The sequence below is a fragment of the Acartia tonsa genome, chromosome 6, assembly GCF_053477335.1.
Source record: "Acartia tonsa isolate MP-2025a chromosome 6, ASM5347733v1, whole genome shotgun sequence".
In the NCBI taxonomy this organism is placed as follows: Eukaryota; Metazoa; Arthropoda; class Copepoda; order Calanoida; family Acartiidae; genus Acartia; species Acartia tonsa.
Window position 1 is genome coordinate 36,344,299 of NC_137265.1, and position 17,489 is coordinate 36,361,787.

Genomic DNA, 17,489 nt, shown 5'->3' on the forward strand with positions numbered 1-17,489 from the left:
TATAATAGGACTGTGATCTCTAAAACATCGTCTGTACCTATATTTTATTTACAAACAAAAAAAAACACTATAATACTTTATCTAAAAGAATATTATGGATTAATGAACTCAATACAAAGCCTTAGAAGCAGCAAAATTGGTGTGCAATTACTTCTGCATTAGCAGATCGGCAAATCGCAAAACAGCATTTTTCCTTACCACACTTTTCTAGTATTTTCCAGCTCTTTTTTATTTGTATAGTTTCTAAATATAAAATTATTGGTTGGAACTTATAAACACTGCTAGTTAAAAACGAAAAATCAAGATTTTAAAAAGTCTCAAAATTTGTTTTTAACAACGAATGAGAGAGCGTCTTTATTAAACTTTGGGTCCCCTTCCGCCATAATATTATTTCCTTCTTTTACGATTATGAAATTTTTTTTGCGGATATAAGGAAATGCGGGAGTGATGGGACACTGTAAAAAAATTTCAAGCACAAAAAACTTGTGCAATGGCTAAGCCATGCTTAAACCAATTATATGGAAATAACTTCAATTTACAAGTCAATTTTTTACTTTTTTATTTTATTGATAGTTTACTAAAAAGTTTAAAAATAAAGTGGAATTTAGTTTTGACACCTTTAGTATTGTACTCTTGTTAAAAGTAAAGCATTTCTATAGTTAGGTCGGTCCGTCCGTAACGGATAGCACTTCTCCTTAATTTAAGATTTTTCTTATTGATTTAAAAGAATTAATGTTTTTATATTATCAAATTCATCTGATTTTTTGTAATAATTATTCCTAGGACAAAAAGGTATAATGTTACTTAAAAGCGAAGCATCTATAATATTTATAGCTGCAAATATTCCTGAAAATGGAATTATGTCCTAATTTTAAAGTTAGTATGTTTTTCAATCTATTTTTTAAAAAATACACTATTCTAAGGCATGAATCTAACATGAATTAAACAGTGTCTACATGTATTTTAGCAATATTGCAACAAATTTACATTCAATTTTGTTTAGACAAATAAATGCTTATCAAGTTCTAATACTCTAGAAGTGTCAATGTTTGTTTGTCCCTCCCTCTGATTTTCGAACTACGTTTTTATGGATGTTGTCATCCTTGTTTATTGCTGATATAAGCTAAAGGTTTATTTTTTAGCGCAGCTACTCTATAAATTGGGTATAACAATAAAAAATCTTAATTTCTAACTTTTAAATAATGCTTCCTTCTTAACTTTTGTACAGAATTTAAATAATTCTATTTAGCATACTCTATTAACATTTAAAATTATTTATTTCAACATTTTTAAATTGTAGGTCTAGATTCAGAAATTTTTGTAATAGCCTGGCGGTTGCGCCCTTAAAAAAAAAAACTTACTGTACTACTTTATATAAATTATCAGTTTTAATTTATTATTATATAGGATCAATTTTTAATCTAAGGATTTGTATAATTATTATTTATCAATTACCCCTTCTCCCCTTTATACAACGTAGACTTTTCTGTATACCCTTTTCTGCAGGGTAATTTATCATCAGCCAACATTTTATTCTGTACTGCATGCAAATAGCTATTCTGGTGTGACCGCTAAGATGTGGATATATCAAGGGATCTGAAGGGATAAGACAATTGCGGATATATTGATGTACATTAGTGGTTTAAAAGTTTGGACACTTAACTTATTGAGCCAACCAATCAAAATCAGTTAAAAGTCCAGTTTTTAGGTCACAAATAAGAAAACTTTATCATTAAACTTTTGGGACTAGTATAATAAACAGTTAAATGTCCCCTTCCTCCCTGGATATACCGCTATAAAGAACCAATTACTATTTCCTTTGCAAAATATGAAAGAATTATTGGATGTCTCCTGACATATGTGGTTGGTTCATTTTAGCGGCAATTTTGAATATTGAAATTCAAAATAATGTTTAAATTTCAAATTTTATTAGAATAAGAAAATTGGAAAAATATCTACTCTGTTTATTCTTTTTTACTAGGGTTAAAAAGGAGAAAGATAAAAACTATTTCTTTGAAAAAATCTGATGAAATAATGCAATAAAAATTTGATAAAAATGTCCGGCATTCAAAATCAATTTGTGTTGATGTATTACAAATTTTCTTTCCAAACGTTTATCATATAATTTTTTAAAAAATATTGCGTTTTAAATAATCTTTAAAATAATATTGCGTTTTAGAATAATCTTTATGATAACACGTAGAACATGACAATTTGTTTAGCGGCTCACGGCTGGTTTTTTATTAAATGAATAAGTTAGGGTACAATGTTTGGCACTTTCGATATAAGTAAATGATAATAAAAAACCCATAGAATGCGATAATAACTTCAGAAAAATCGAAGAAAATAGTTTTCATACTTAATTAACGTTTTTAAGTTTTTCTTCAAAAAGTTTAGATAAGATGCCTTTAAAAGTCGTCTATGATTTTGTCAGGGATAAAAATGTAACTTTAAAATAAGAATTACAACATATTTTGTCAATTAGTACAAAGTAAAATTTTGAACATTTTATTGATCAGTATATTTTTTAAAATGTGAAGTAGAAACCTGAATATTTTATCATGAAAATTGTGTTATGATTTGATTGTCTGCTAGATTACAAGAAAAAAGATACTGACAGTACTTGTTGGTTCTTTAAAAAAAATTAGGTAGATTACTTTCAGAACCCCTCTTTTTGCAACGTTATTTTAATAGAACAGAGACGTAATCTTAGTGTACTCAATATCTAGACAGCCAACCATTGTTTTAGAATTGTTCAATTTTTTTAACTTCTGATAAAAACAGAATTAATGGTATTTTTGTAAATATTATACCTCCAAGAAATGGCTATACTTCCCAATCATATGTTGTGTGATATTTAAGAGGAATTATTTTGATATAATGTCATTAAAATATTCGTTGAAAAAAGTGCTATTCTAGCTTATACTTTACATTTTAATGTGTATGATAATTCAAATAAAAGATAATGAAGATTTATATTATATTTAATTGTTATAATTATAAAGAAAAACCTGGAAACAGTAAAAAACTGACTTTATTTTATTGACGTAGGGAAAATTTTGTCAAATATTTGAATAAAAAAGCAATATAAAACAAAATAAATTATTTTTAATATAGTCACAAAAAGGCTTAATGAGTTTAGGAAATATTTCATTCACTAATCATGTCATTTAAACTCTATTACATAGAATACAGTGTAAAAAGATGTTCTCGTTTTAATTTTAAGTAATTTCAAATGCATTTTAATACCTTTTAATGATTTATTTTTTGAAACATCTTTTTATAAAATGTTAATGATTTTTGAAGTTATATGTTAAAATGTTTTTAAATTATGTTAACATTTTGTTTTAAATGTAGAAAATTGGTAATTCTAAACATTCTAAAAATGATTTTATTAAATTTTCATCACTTAAATTGCATGTTTGATGAAATTTTCAACTGATAATTCAAGAAAAATCGTTTAAGTTTTATTATATTTTACTTTGAAATGTTAAAAAAATATATTATTGTCAAAAATGTGGAAGTTATACTTTCCTCAAAAAAAGACCTAAAACATGCAAATTAACACGTGTAATGAGATTTTTTTTCTTTCAGGTTTAATTTTAAGTAATTATTGATATTTTTTGTAAAAAGGATTTTATATAAAAAGTTTTAAAACTCGAGTTATGTAGTGGTTCTAAAAAAGGTTGCGAATTTATGCAATTTTCTTGCAAAAAAAATTTTCTAGGATTTTAAAAATAGCAAAGGATGTTATTAGACGTACTTACAGATACAATTGCTAAGTCATTTTGGCCAAACACTAAAATAAAGTTTTGACATCTGAGGGCCCATACGTGGGCTTTGAATTGGCGTTGTGTGTGTGTGTGTGTGTGTGTGTGTATATTATCTGGGTGTCTTGTGTGCGGGTGTGTGTGTGTGCAACTAGACAAGAGTGGAAATTTCTATATACCTCTGGAAGCTGCGCAGAACGTATCAAAACTTGTCTCTACTGCGCATTGCACAAAGTATATTGCACCATCTTATGTAAAAATTCCGTACTTATTTTGAGTCATCATTGTATTAATACAAACCGGATATTTCCTAATATTTCTCAATAAATTACGTAGTAATTTCAATGAATTTAGTATAATAATCTTGGCTTATACTATTTTAACTTAGTTTAGGCCATGATTCAGTTAAAGTAACAACCTAAAAAAACTTATAAAAAAAAACATTTTTATTTAATTAAATTGTGAAATGTATACTACTTCTTTTTAAAGAATAAAAGTGATTTTATTTAAAGTTCAAACAAGTAAACAGGTACATAAATATTTTTCATAAATAAAATCTAACAAGAATAAAATATCACATTCATAGAAGCGAAGCGCATATACAATTTCAATACTTTCAGGGAGGAGGGGATAAACATCAATAAATCCAGAATCCCCTCAGAAATGCAAGCTTCTGAAAGCAGTATTACAAATATTTGGAGCTATATATTATTATTTTTCTCATCCATATTCCTATAACGGTTACACCTGCCCCTAATTTAAATGGAAGCAAAATTTTCCATATTTCAACATACTCTTAAAGGGGCCATTTCTAAACCCATTATAGCTTCCTAAAATCTCTTCTTTTAGGTAGGATCCCACCTAGCGAATATTTGACCATCTTTAATGCTACCCCCCCCCCGCAGGCCTCTCTTCTAATTTATAACAATATCACAAAACTGGAGGGTTTATAATTGTACTAGATTAATTTACTTTAAAACCCCCTCCACAATAATATTATTTTTAAACTTAATATAGATTTAGAGATATTAAATTCAAAGACCAAATTTCAGAGAAGCTTTTATAGGTCCTGAATTTGGATCGAAAGACGATTTTGACTCCCCCCTTCAATTAAATTAGTTATTTCTATTTTTGAATTTGACTTAGGGAGGCTTCACTCCAAGGCTATGCTATAGGGTGCGGCAACTCGTATAAGTATAATGAGAAGCTTTTTTTCTACCAGTTACTTTGTTCCATTGCATATCCTATTTAAATTGAATCAAAATTTTCCATATTTCAACATACATTTCAAGGGGCTATTTAAACCCATAGCCTCATAAAATCTTTTAAACCCATAGCCTCATAAAATCTTTTTCTTTTAGGTAGGATCCCACCTAAAATATTTGACCACCTTTAAAACTATACAACCCCCCTGCGGGCCTCTCTTCTAATTTTTAACAAATACGTTTTTTTAAACAATATCATAAAATTGGAAGCTTCTATAGTTATGCAACTAAATTAATTTGTAATAACTTAATTTAATTTAAAGGGGCCCTCTAACCCCCCCCCCCCTTCCATCAAATAATTAAAATATTTTTTCGCTTTTTGTCATATTTTGAGCATATAAAGTCTACAATTTTCTGAGACGCTTAAATAGGTCCATTTGAATTCAAAGAATCGAATGTAGGGGTTGTTCGACCCTTTTAACACCCCCTTTAATTATTTAATTTCTTTTTAAATTTGGCTTTTTGAGATTGAAACCCCCCCCCCCCTCCCCAACCCTCTTATTGGGTGCGGCAAAAAGTATAAGTAATGGAGAGCTTTTTTTTCTGCAAGTTACTTTATCAAAAAGTGATGCAATAAAAAGATTCGAAATTGCGTCATCTAGTAGAAAGCTTTTTTCACTATATACATACTTGTCTAATAAAGACTTTTCTTAGTCTTTCTTTTCTCATATTGTGATAAACGTTATTGTACATAGTTAGGTAAGAATAAAATCATAATAAAGACAATAAAAATATAAATAAATACTCTAGTAGTAAAATGAAAATGATTGTAACTTTTTAAAGCAATTAGGATTAATCAAGATATAGTGAGTATATCTACATCTTTTGATTTCAGCAGAACATTTTGATAAGTTATTTTTAGGTTAGGTTAGGTAAATGTTAATGATAGTCCGTAAGGTTAGAGTCCCCTGCAGGGAGAAATAGGAGAAAAGCTTCTGTGAAAGTACAACGACACCCTCTACTTCGTTTCCAAAACTACTCTATAACATAAAAACTTATTTGATATTATATTTAGACTAATTAATTTTTTCTTATTTAGATAACCCGCCGCTATGGGACGTGTAGAAGCTAATCACAATGCTGGCGGCAACCGCCACCTACCCGCCTCCCTCCTCCAACTACCCGCCCTAGTCTGCCGCCAGAATGCATCACCCAGAAAGTTGACCACCGCCGATTTGCATAGACCTGCCGCCGAAGTAAGTTTTGAAAATTTTAGGTCGGTTGGCCAGCAGTTTTTTCTACCCGGATCGCCCGGATCCAGCGGCATTTATTCGCCCAATTCCAGCTGTCAAAATTCACCATTGCCTCAACATGATAACAATGGCGATTTCGGCGGGAACGGCGATGATTCACCGTTTAGTTGGAACAGAGAAGATTTTGTGTGTAGTAGTCCAAAGCAGGAGGAGGATAATACGAGGAAGGCTCAACAAGAATCGGCCGTTTCCATCAAAACTGAAAACCCCATGGAAAACTCAAACTCTGTTACCACTTTTTCTGCGTACCTATCATTGCAGCAGCAAAACGGAGAACGTAAGGTCATGAAAGTGATTTTTAAAGAATTTGCGCAGCTACAAAGAATGATCTCAAACTGTGAGCAAACCTGCTCTGACCTGAACGTCTATATTGTCATACAAAATCAGAACTATTTATCAAATGAGTCTTTCATGACTAATATTAGAAAGTTATCCGCTAATGGAAATCTAAAACTTCATTTAATTAAAAACCCTGCACAGATGAACAAAAGTATTTTTTCTAGCGGTCAAAGTATGGTCTCAAAAAGGGCGCCAAAATCTTTGACAACACCTGAAGAATGCGCCAAAGTAAATCGCGCACTAAAAAATCTACAAGAGCATACCAATGAACTGAAGGAGCTAAATCTACACAAAAGATTTTTGCTTCTGAGAAACCTTATTAAGGTTCTCAGATTTAGCCTGACGGGTCTGGCCGCCAACGGCGGGGACCAAAGGCTGGCGGCGGAAAGGCGCCAACAGTTGGAGCGTGCAGAACGAGCCCTGGTGAAAATCAACACAAGAATTAATCAGCAACGTTGATCCATAGAGATTTTTATTTTCTCAAATTTTAATTTTGCTTTAATGATTATTTTTAATTATTTCATCACAAACTAATTCAAATTTGAAAATCCAATTATGAAGAAAAAAGAACAATATTATTTAGTTAGGTTAAAAAATTTTATTGCATTTTTTTCGAATTGTACCTAATAAATTATTTGTATATAAGTGTTTTTTACTTAGATTATAGCGAGTTACTCTATAATTTTAATGCAAGTTCGTCTGTTGACATTTGATACACGTCCTAAAAATGTGAATTTTTTGTTGCACGTTCAATTGCCAAAAAAGCAGATTAAGAGGGGAAATTTGGCTAAGTATTTTTCTGGTGTTTAAAATGTTATAAATGTTAGCTTAGAAAACTTGAGGACTATTTATTAATTCTAAAAAATTTGGAAGTCTTCAATAGGAAACTTATTATAATGATTACTAAACTATATTTTCCGAAGCTACGCTCCTAACAGAAAGGTGGTGGGGTTAAAAGTCGAATGCATAATGCTTTGGTGTTTGTACATTGTAACCTAAGTTATACAATGACTGTTTGGGGACATTCAATGAACTCTGTTTGGTTGGTTCATTAAGTCTAAACATTGCTACTACTATTTGTAATCTACTTAAGGGATAATTTTGTGTATCATTAATTTATCAGCTTATGTGTTCTCCCTGAATATCAGGGTATGTTAGTCGCAGCAATTTCTTTTTTGGTGGTTTTGTGATGACATCCTGACGTTGAAAAGTGAAGGATTAAAATCTGCCATATATTTTATAGGGTGTGCATTCACTTACACCAACTATCTCGGATTTTGACTAGTTAATTTTCACAAAAAGTATTTCAATTTTGAAGGTCTAGCTCTTTATCCCTGGACTGTTTGATATTTTTAAAAATGCAGGGAACTAAGGGCATAAGACAATGGCCGATAAATTAATGTACATCCCCAATGATGATACACAAAATCACCAATTCTGTAGATTAATATTAGTGGTTTAAGTGTTTCGAAACTCAACTAAATAAAAATTTGCAGGGATCAAAATGGATAGGACAATGAACACAGTAAAAGTGTCGGACTGAATATGACGTAAAAAAATAGCCAATGAGAGGCCATTATTGACCAATGGTAAAAGTTATAGTGGCCTTTCATTGGCTAATTTTTTTTACGTCATAATCAGTCCGACACTTTTACTGTGTTCTAGGACAATTGCCGATAAATTAAGTACATCCCCAATGATGATACACAAAATCACCAATTCTGTAGATTAAAATTAGTGGTTTAGGTGTTTCGAAACTCAACTAAATGAACCAACCAATGAGAATTCTATGCAAGCCATGGATGTTAAGAGCCAACTAATAAGAAAACGTTATTGTAAGACTTGGGGACTATAATAATAAACAGCCTAATTTCCCCCCTCCCTGAAGAAAATAAGGGTCTATGCTTTTTACATATGCTGAATTTAGTGCACACCACTTTGTAGCGGTAGTTCAGATTAACTTTTTTCTAGATTAACCCACCTTATAAACCAAGGTAATAACCAATCCTTATCAAACCCCTTAAAATAAATATTAGAATCTAGAATAAATGAAAGCGATAGTATAGATAAAGTTTGATATGATTGGAATTTCTCTACATTCATACTAGTGGCTGCACCTCTGGCATCCAGGGGCTCGATATTAGAGGATTGTAAAAAAGCCTAAAACAAACAACCCATGAAAACTTTCCTGCAATGGAGTATCGTTTCAGTAGTTAATGAAATCTTTAGTAGTTAATGAAATCTTAAAACAACTTTACTAAGTTATATAATAAAATTACATATCATATTTATTTTATTTAAACTTAAACAATGTCGTAGGAGAGGGGGGGGGGGAGGTATAGAATAATTTGTCCGGCCGTTCACGAAGTCTTACTCTACACACATTTATACTAGTGCTTATACTAAAGTAACAGGGTGTCTGGTGTCTGTGTGTTTGTACCGAAGGATCTCGCTAACCGCTGAACCGATCGGGTTCTCCTTAACAGGATAGTTTCTCATAGGCCCGGGAAGGTTTATAACTTTTTTTTTACGTTTCTCGATACAAAGAGAGTTCATCGAAACATAAACGTCAAACGCAACATAGACATAATTTATATATAAAAAAATCATTTAAAGTGACACTAGAGGCCTCTAGAGGCGTAGCCGCTATTATCAAAAAAAGGATTAATTCTCTCTGATTTGCGACCTAGGCTATCAACTTTTTATAGATGAGTTTTAACAATACGGTTACGTATTATGTTTGAGATTTGGGGCGGAAATTTAGAAATTGAATAACAAAGATTATAGCAGGTATAGTGATTGAACAGGAAGGGATGGGACATTAAGATATTTATTTCACTTGTCCCCAAAGTTTTATATTAACGTTTTCTAAATTGCTTGCTCAATATTTAATTTTTATGAGTTGGTTTATTAAGTTGTGTGTACTAACTATAATGTACTAAGGGGTAAACTTGTGTATCATTTTTGGGATGTACATCAATTTATCGGCCATTGTCTTATCTTTAGATCGCTGGTTAGTAACTGTATGTTAACCATTTACTCTAATTTTAGTTTTTAAGTAAGGGTGGGCCGCTGAGGTCGGAGGAATCTATTAGAAGCATCAATGTTAAGGAGAACAATATAAATGGAATATAGAATTTACGTGTATATATTGACAAGGAAAAATTTTCGTCAATTTGGGTTGCTAACATGGAGCTCTTTATTTGTCTGTTCGTTAATTCATTCAGGAAGGGATATGTGATAGAGTAAAGGGGGTAATAGTTATTTTAGCCAGCTTCACTTAATTAGAATTCATCAAAATCTGGTGCAACATCCAAGTAACATATCGATTATCCTTTGATACAAGACAAGCAAAATATCATATAATCATATATGTGTATTATTTTCGATTATAATCCTGCGTTAACAGGACTCAAGAAAATTCTACTTTATAGGGCGAAGCCGCTAGTATAATTGATTAAATTATATAAAGTAGCAGGATGTTTGTCTGTCGTTAAGATCTCGTGTACCTTCATTTAGCCATTTTAATGAATAGTTTATAAGAAAAACCAAACTTTCGTTACTTAGAGTAATATTGAAAATTTTTAAGATTAAAATATTCCATATAAATTTTATTTTATAAACTAAAAGTAATTTTTAAAGAAAATATTAATTTTGATTACTCATTAAAGCGTACACAACAAAAAAAAAAGTTTACTTAAGACGCCTAGCGGCAAAATTTTAAACTACATATAACACAATTTTCGAATCAAAATCTTATTTACCAACAAAAAACAATGAAAAATAAAAAAAATCCAGAGTAATTAGAGTCTGTATTTTGGGCCATTCAAGTGGCATTAGGAAGAGGTATGCTGCGGAGGGGGGGTATCAACACATCCCAAAGCAAGATCTTTTAAAGAATTGCTTTCTTCTTTCAAAGACATAAGTTTTTTATTTGGGGGGTGTTTACAATAAAGAGTTTCAAAGAATTTGGGGAGCGGGATAGGGAGGGGTAATATCCCTGTGCCCTTCCCCGTGTTTTCAACCCCTCAAGGCCCCTTCCCTGCAAATTGGTGTGCACGCCACTTGTTACATCTGATAAATAAAAGAGAGAGGGGACAATTGGCTGTTTAATAAACTATTCCTCAATAATAACGTTTTCTTATTCATCACCTTTTCAACTTTGGGGACTTTCAATGGGAATGGGATAATTCATGAACATCAATTTATCGTCCATTGTTATACCCCTTACTGTCCCTGCTAACTAAGGAGTCAGCACTTGTTCGACATAGGAACACTGAATAATCTTAAACTCAGTAAGTCTAAGCCGACTCTTAAAATTCAATTTTTTTATAGAAGATGCAGAGGATCTAGTAATTAGTTTAAACTAATTGTGCATACAATCATATATTTGTTTTTAAAGCAGTTTTATAATGCTTTACTTGCAAATATTTTTATTACTGAATAGTGATAAATAAAATTTAGTAAAAGTCTAATTATTATTTGATTAAACAAATGCCAAAGAACTTATAATAAAAATTTATAATGTTTTAATAAAAGTTATTATAAGCAGCAACCGCTAGCGTTTTAATTTAAAACTAAACATTGAAAATAAAGCAGTAAAATCCCCCTTGGCACTCATATAAGGCCAAAAATGTCTCACATTTCAAAAAAAAATCCCTAAGAAAACTGTTCTATATATCTTGCTACAAGGATATATAACAAAATGTAATGTGTTACGCTATGTTAAAAATTTCAAATTTTGCTTTAAAATGTGTTAAATTCCAAAATCCCCTACTGAGAGTGGGGTATGTTATTTATCCTGCTACAAAAGTATGATTTTAATAAGGTAATTATAACAGGTTAAATTTAAGAATTAGTGTATTAAACAGCCCAATGTCCCCTCCCTCCCTGAACTTTTAATAAATGTCTTTTGGATCAGAGGGGCCAGGGTTTTCCTATAAGTAATACATATAAGGGGTAATTTTGTATATCATCATATGGGATGTACATTAATTTATCGTCCATTATCTTATTCATTTAAATCCCTGATTTTAATCAGAAGTCATAAATTTTACAAAATAATTATTTTTATCAATCTCCAGGTATAAAACGGAGTTTTTCTGTTGGCTCCAAATCTCTGGTTGTTATTGTAGCGTATTAGTTATTTCTCGCATCGTATTATAAACGGCTTTCCGCGGATGAGAATGTACAATTATAAGATTAAAACCATTTTTTAGCCCCGAGGTGCCGAAGGCACGGGCTAAAAAAACTGGTTTTAATCTTATGATTGTACATTTTTATATTCGTAGAAAGTTGGATATAATACGATGCTAGACATAGTTTTTTCGTGTGGATGAGAACCGGTTCTTATCCACCGGATTCGAATGAATACGAAAAAATGTATGTATCGCGTATTCCAGGAAAATAGGGATAGGACAATGAAAGAAAAACATGCAAACACCGTATTAGTGTCTGACAAATTATCTTAGTGACGTAAAAAAAATAGGATGTGTCGATACTACTAGGATTTTTAAGAATTGTTAATAAAGGCCTGAAATCAAGATTTTTTGTGCTTTTAAAAAATATTAAAAATATTTCTAAAAATTCTTCATTATTTTTGCTCACTTTTAAAAAACAAAATCAACTTTTTTTTATTTTTTTTTTATAAAATTATCTTTCAAAATTGAAATAAGATCTATCAGCTGATATTGTACTTCTTACATAACTCAAGAGTTGACTTACAATGTGTAAATATTTTATAGATTATATAGCAAAATAATAAAAAACCTTTATGTAATTTCGTGATTAATAATTGGCTTAATCTTACATTAAACATTGAATGATTTTAAATAATTTTCAAATATTTGCTTTTATAATTATACTTATTGTATAAACCCCTCATAAGTTAGCGCAAAATGCTATATATTTTATCACATATGAGCTATTTTTTAAGCCAGCTTTTTAGTCAAAATTTCAAACCAATAACAATTAAATCAAAAGATATTAGGTTAAAACTATATATAACATATAAACGAGAGTAAAGAAATAAGATATTGCTATCAACAACAACAAAAAAGGGTTTTGTCTAGTTTTTGGTAAAAATAACGCATATTTATCATTTTAAATTAAAGCTATCTTTTCAAGATTACATCTATAAATTCGTCTGTATTTTGTAACTAATACCTGTTACCATGAAAAATCAATTGATTTTCCATAATAATTTTATTTCTATATTAAATTTAGAGACAGCTAATTTTTCTTTAAATATAATGAGATGTTTATCAGAAATTTTTAATTAAGCATAATAATGTATATATAATAAAGACAATTACGAATAAAAACAAAACAATCAATTATTAGATTATTTATATCAATAAATTTAACGGAATTTGAACATAATTGTTAAAAAAGCTAGCTTAAACAGTTTTGCCATTAAAAAATAACCTTCTTTATGAATGGTACATTCTAACAAGGGTAATGATATCCAGTAGAGCAACATATTTAACAAATATGTCTTTAAATAATCAGTCTATTTAACAAATATCTTTTTAAAATGCATAAGTTATATTACCTCTCACAAGATTGTTTAGTCCTTTGACACTGTACATAATTCTTATTTGATTGATCTATCCTTAATTTTTATTCATATTCAATTTTATTGTTTGTATATGAATATTTAATACCTGTATTATAATACGGTTATTATTTTTTTTTGCTATGTTTTTATAAAATAAATATCTAAGCAAATGTTACCAATTCTTATAATTATCTGGAATTGAAAAGAATTACTTTCATTCGGTTGCTAAAAAGAGGAGAAAAAGAAATGTATTGAGTCAGATAGTAGCCTTAACCTGTACAGCTTTACATTTATTTCATAGATAAATTGAAATTGAAATTAGATAAAATTATTAATTGATTTTAGATTATTAAACAAGACATGTTAGAATTATCCTATCAATTTCAAACTCTTCATGATGATTCCTATGACAATTAGGTATAATTTAGAAAGCAACTCTATCATTGTTAACAGAAAGTCAGTACATCCATTTAAAACATGCTTTGTGTATTTTTTTGGCTGCTATTGAAGAAAGACAACTGAAATTTTTAGTGAAAATGTCTTTTAAGAGGTGTTTTAATGTATTTTTTTTACAGTAGCTTTTGATGGATTATTTTAGGTTAGGTTAGGTGATTGCCCTGCAGGGTTAGGAAAATGGCCCCGCATGGATAGAGCCCCCCCCCCCCTGCAGTGGCTAGAAATAGGAGAAAATCTACTGTGAAAATACCAAGAAACTTCCCTTAAGAGGCATTGTCATGAAAGGGACTATACCCAAGATATATGTGTATCTACTTAACGACTTCCAAAATTTGAGGGTGCCCTCAAGTAATCCCCCCCCCCCCCTGCATCTACTCTATACATTATTTTGTCTGTCTGACTGTCGGTCATGCTTAAAAAACCTTATTGTTGGAGAAATGTTATTTTCACAACTGCTTTTTTAGATAGCCAGCTGTAAGTTTTAGTCAAGATACCTGATATTTATACAGATCTGCTCCATATATTTATTGTCTTTCTGTCTGACAGATATACTTAAAAGGACAATTTAGTTTTAAAAGAAAAAATTTAAAAAAATGTTGGTGGTTTTTTTAAGCGCGTGAGGGTGCAGGTACCCTATCCTAAAATAGTTATAAACCTTCCCATGACCTATGACCTATGTCCCTGCAAAGGAGAAGCATATTAGTTAGGAAGATCCTTCCATATAAATAGACACACACACACAAACATTCTTTTACTTTGATATAAGGATTAGCATTTTGTTACTGTATCCTATTACTAGCGGCTACGCCTTAGAGGCCTCTTGGGGCACTTGAGGAGGAGATAGTCCAATTTAATAAACCAATTTATTTGACTGTAGCAACGGATCTTGTTAACCGCTGAACCTAAAGGGTTCTTCTTTACAGTGAAGCTTATTATAGGTATAGAGAAGTTTATAACTATTTAGGAAGAGGGCTCTCCACTCTCCAAAAAAAATAACACCTAGAAAAAAGTACCATCTCCGCAATTTTACTTCTTTGTTTTAAAACTTAAATTGAAAATTGGAAGAGTGAACTTTCCCCCTTACCACCCTAAAAGCTTCTAGTGATGTGACTGCTAGTGATAATGTATTATAGTTTTTATCAGCATAATATGCGGATTTTAAGAAAAATTTAATCAAATATGCGGACTTTTTTCAACCTTTTTTTGACAACATTTATTAGACATATTAGAATTATAATATTGATTTCAAATTTTGCACGGAAGTATGTCCTTTTACTGTATGCTATATTTACGCAATTTTGCAACAAATTTATGTGCAATTTCATTTAGACTTCAAAATTAATATTCTGCTTATTAAGTTCTGACACTCTAGCTATTGTGCGTTTGTTCTACCTTCTGATTTTTGTGCTTCGTTTTTATGGATGTTGTCATCCTTGTCTAGAAAATACAAATTAATTAATCTATGGTAGAAAGTACAGAGAGTATAAATTATTTCCTACATTTTCTTTATCAATTATCAATTATCAATCACCTCTATTATCCATCTCTTTTTTAGGGGTTTCCTTTCCCACCTCCCCTCTAATCCCTCGTTTTTAGTTACGTCACTAAGATGATTTGTCCGACACTAATACGGTGTTCCAAAATAAGACTACTAATAGTAAAGGGAAAATAACCATTAAAATATATACTGCGTCCCAACAATAAATATTTATTTTAGAAATTATCTTGTTAAAAAACAAATCATTTTCATATGTACAGAATATATACAGTACAAAATCAGAACTAAATTTGTCTGGCACAAAAACATTAGTTGGGGTACTGCAAATGTGTTTGTTTTTATGTCAATCACAATAGAAAAACAGATTTTAATCCAACTAGGATATTTCTAATTGCTTTATTTTCCAGTTTAGATATCAATTTGAAATTTCTCGTGAAGATTCCCCTTAACAATGTGATTATAGTCACGATCATTTTGTCTTTTGTTTACAGTGTCCTGTGTTCTTTGCTTCTTATGAATGTTTTTTAGTTCTTGCAAATACGCAAATTTCAAAAAGAAACTTTTGCTGTAACTAAAAAGCGCAATTTTTTCCATGATCTAAAAGAGGGTGAAAACAGGAATAATTGGGTTTCCAAAAAATAACATGATAAGACACTGCACGATAAACTAATAATACATCCAAAATTATGTTAAACAATAGTATTGGTTGAAGAGTTTGCATACTACTATTTAGGAACCAACCAATCAAAATTAGATAATAAAAGTACCAAAGTTTTTGAGCCAACAAATATGGCTAGGGAAGGGACTTCAGTGAAGTAATTGAAGTAATTGCAGTGTACCTTTAGAGGTTGCAAGGGTTAAAAATAACGCCTCTATGGAGTATGAAACCATGTCAATCTTTAGTAGTGTGTCTATAATACTTCCCTCCTACAAGAGCCTAAGATAACCCCTCCCTTCATCCCTGACTTAGCCCTGGTAAAAACTAAATTTATTGTCTCGGTACAAATATTTCGTGCCACGATTTTTATTACATTTATCTTAGGGTGTCCATTCCCTACCGCATAATTAAAAATACCCAATATTATTTACGGTGTTTCTATCGTATTCAAAAAGTAACTGGATGTCTATCTGTTTGTATGTCCGTTAAGATCTAATAAAAGGCTGAACCAATCGTTAACAATTTTAGGGAAGTTACACTGGTACATACAGATGTTTTTTTACTATTTGGAGAGGGATTACGACATGTGTTCTTGAAGATATTCCTGAATTCAGCATCTAGGTTATTCTTTACATACTGATTACGGACATACCCAAAATATACTATTTTAATTACTCAGAATTTTCCTAAAATGTGTTCCCTTTCAGAGGTGGATTCTTAAAAAAAATTGCCCCACTAATCGCTTAGTGAGGCAAAATTGTTTTCGTGAAAAATCCTCCAAAATCACATAAAAAATCTACAAAAATTAAATAAAATCTTATAATAATAACCCTTATACGATTTTGTTTAATTTTTGTAGATTTTTAATGTGATTTTGGTGGATTTTTCACGAAAACAATTTTGCCCCACTAAGCGATTAGCGGGGCAAATTTTTTTTTAAGAATCCACCTCAGGATACAGAAAGTGAACACCAGGAATCTTAAGGGATAAGACAATGTTCGTTACATTCCCAATGATGGTAAACATAATATCCCCTTATAAAGATGAAATTTATTGTTTGAAAAGTTTGGAAACAGCTATATTAAATGAACCAATAAAATCTTATAAAAGTTTTTTTAAGCCAACGATTAATAGAAAGTGATTATAAAACCTTCACCGATGTAAAATTTTTAAAAATGTAACTAATTGTAGATCTAAAATCCGCCCTTCATTTATCTATGCCAAAATATAATGTGTCATTCAAGCCACGCAAGAATGGATTTCGTATTACTTGTAGCTGGCTAAAATAACGATCTCCCCATCCAACAATAAACTAATAAACTTAAACAATTGAAAATATATATCAACTTAATGCTTGTAGATTCGACAGGAGTAAGTTGGTTAGAATACAATTTTGATTTATCTAATATTCATTTTAAACTGCTTTAAATTGTGTCTTATAAACCCATACCCCCCCCCCCGTGCCTTACCCATTTTACAGGGATAACTGATTTTTCAAATGAAGAAATTGAAGCAAAATTTTCCCTGTGGGCCTAAGTCAACTTTTAACTTTTATGTTAGTTTTAACAAAAAGAATATTTTTTTGGTGAGGGGGGGGGGGGGATATTTGTTTACAAACAATATCTATTAGAAGGTTGGAGGTATTATTTTTCAAATTAGTTTTTAAAAAACGTTTTTTAGAACTATAAGGA

General features: G+C 30.5%; 2 protein-coding genes across 4 annotated transcripts in view; one reads left to right on the top strand and one right to left on the bottom strand.

The window, feature by feature from the left end:
- The window catches only part of LOC145322525 (activin receptor type-1B-like), a 279,945-nt gene that overhangs the window by 62,881 nt on the left and 199,575 nt on the right, over nt 1–17,489 (bottom strand). The window lies entirely within an intron of this gene.
- On the top strand, nt 3,881–7,272 carry LOC145322528 (uncharacterized). Of its 2 annotated transcripts, none has more exons than XM_080164628.1 (2): nt 3,881–4,299; nt 6,075–7,272. In XM_080164628.1, the coding sequence occupies exon 2, from the start codon at nt 6,088–6,090 to the stop codon at nt 7,084–7,086; it is 999 nt and encodes a 332-aa protein (XP_080020754.1). In that variant the 5' UTR covers nt 3,881–4,299; nt 6,075–6,087; the 3' UTR covers nt 7,087–7,272. The 2 variants fall into 2 exon arrangements, with proteins under 2 accessions (XP_080020754.1, XP_080020755.1); XM_080164629.1 differs by lacking the exon at nt 3,881–4,299 and adding an exon at nt 5,652–5,734.

What these genes read in the sequence shown, in the direction of transcription:
- LOC145322528 (XM_080164628.1), top strand. Translation starts at nt 6,088, where the DNA reads ATGGGACGTGTAGAAGCTAATCACAATGCTGGCGGCAACCGCCACCTA.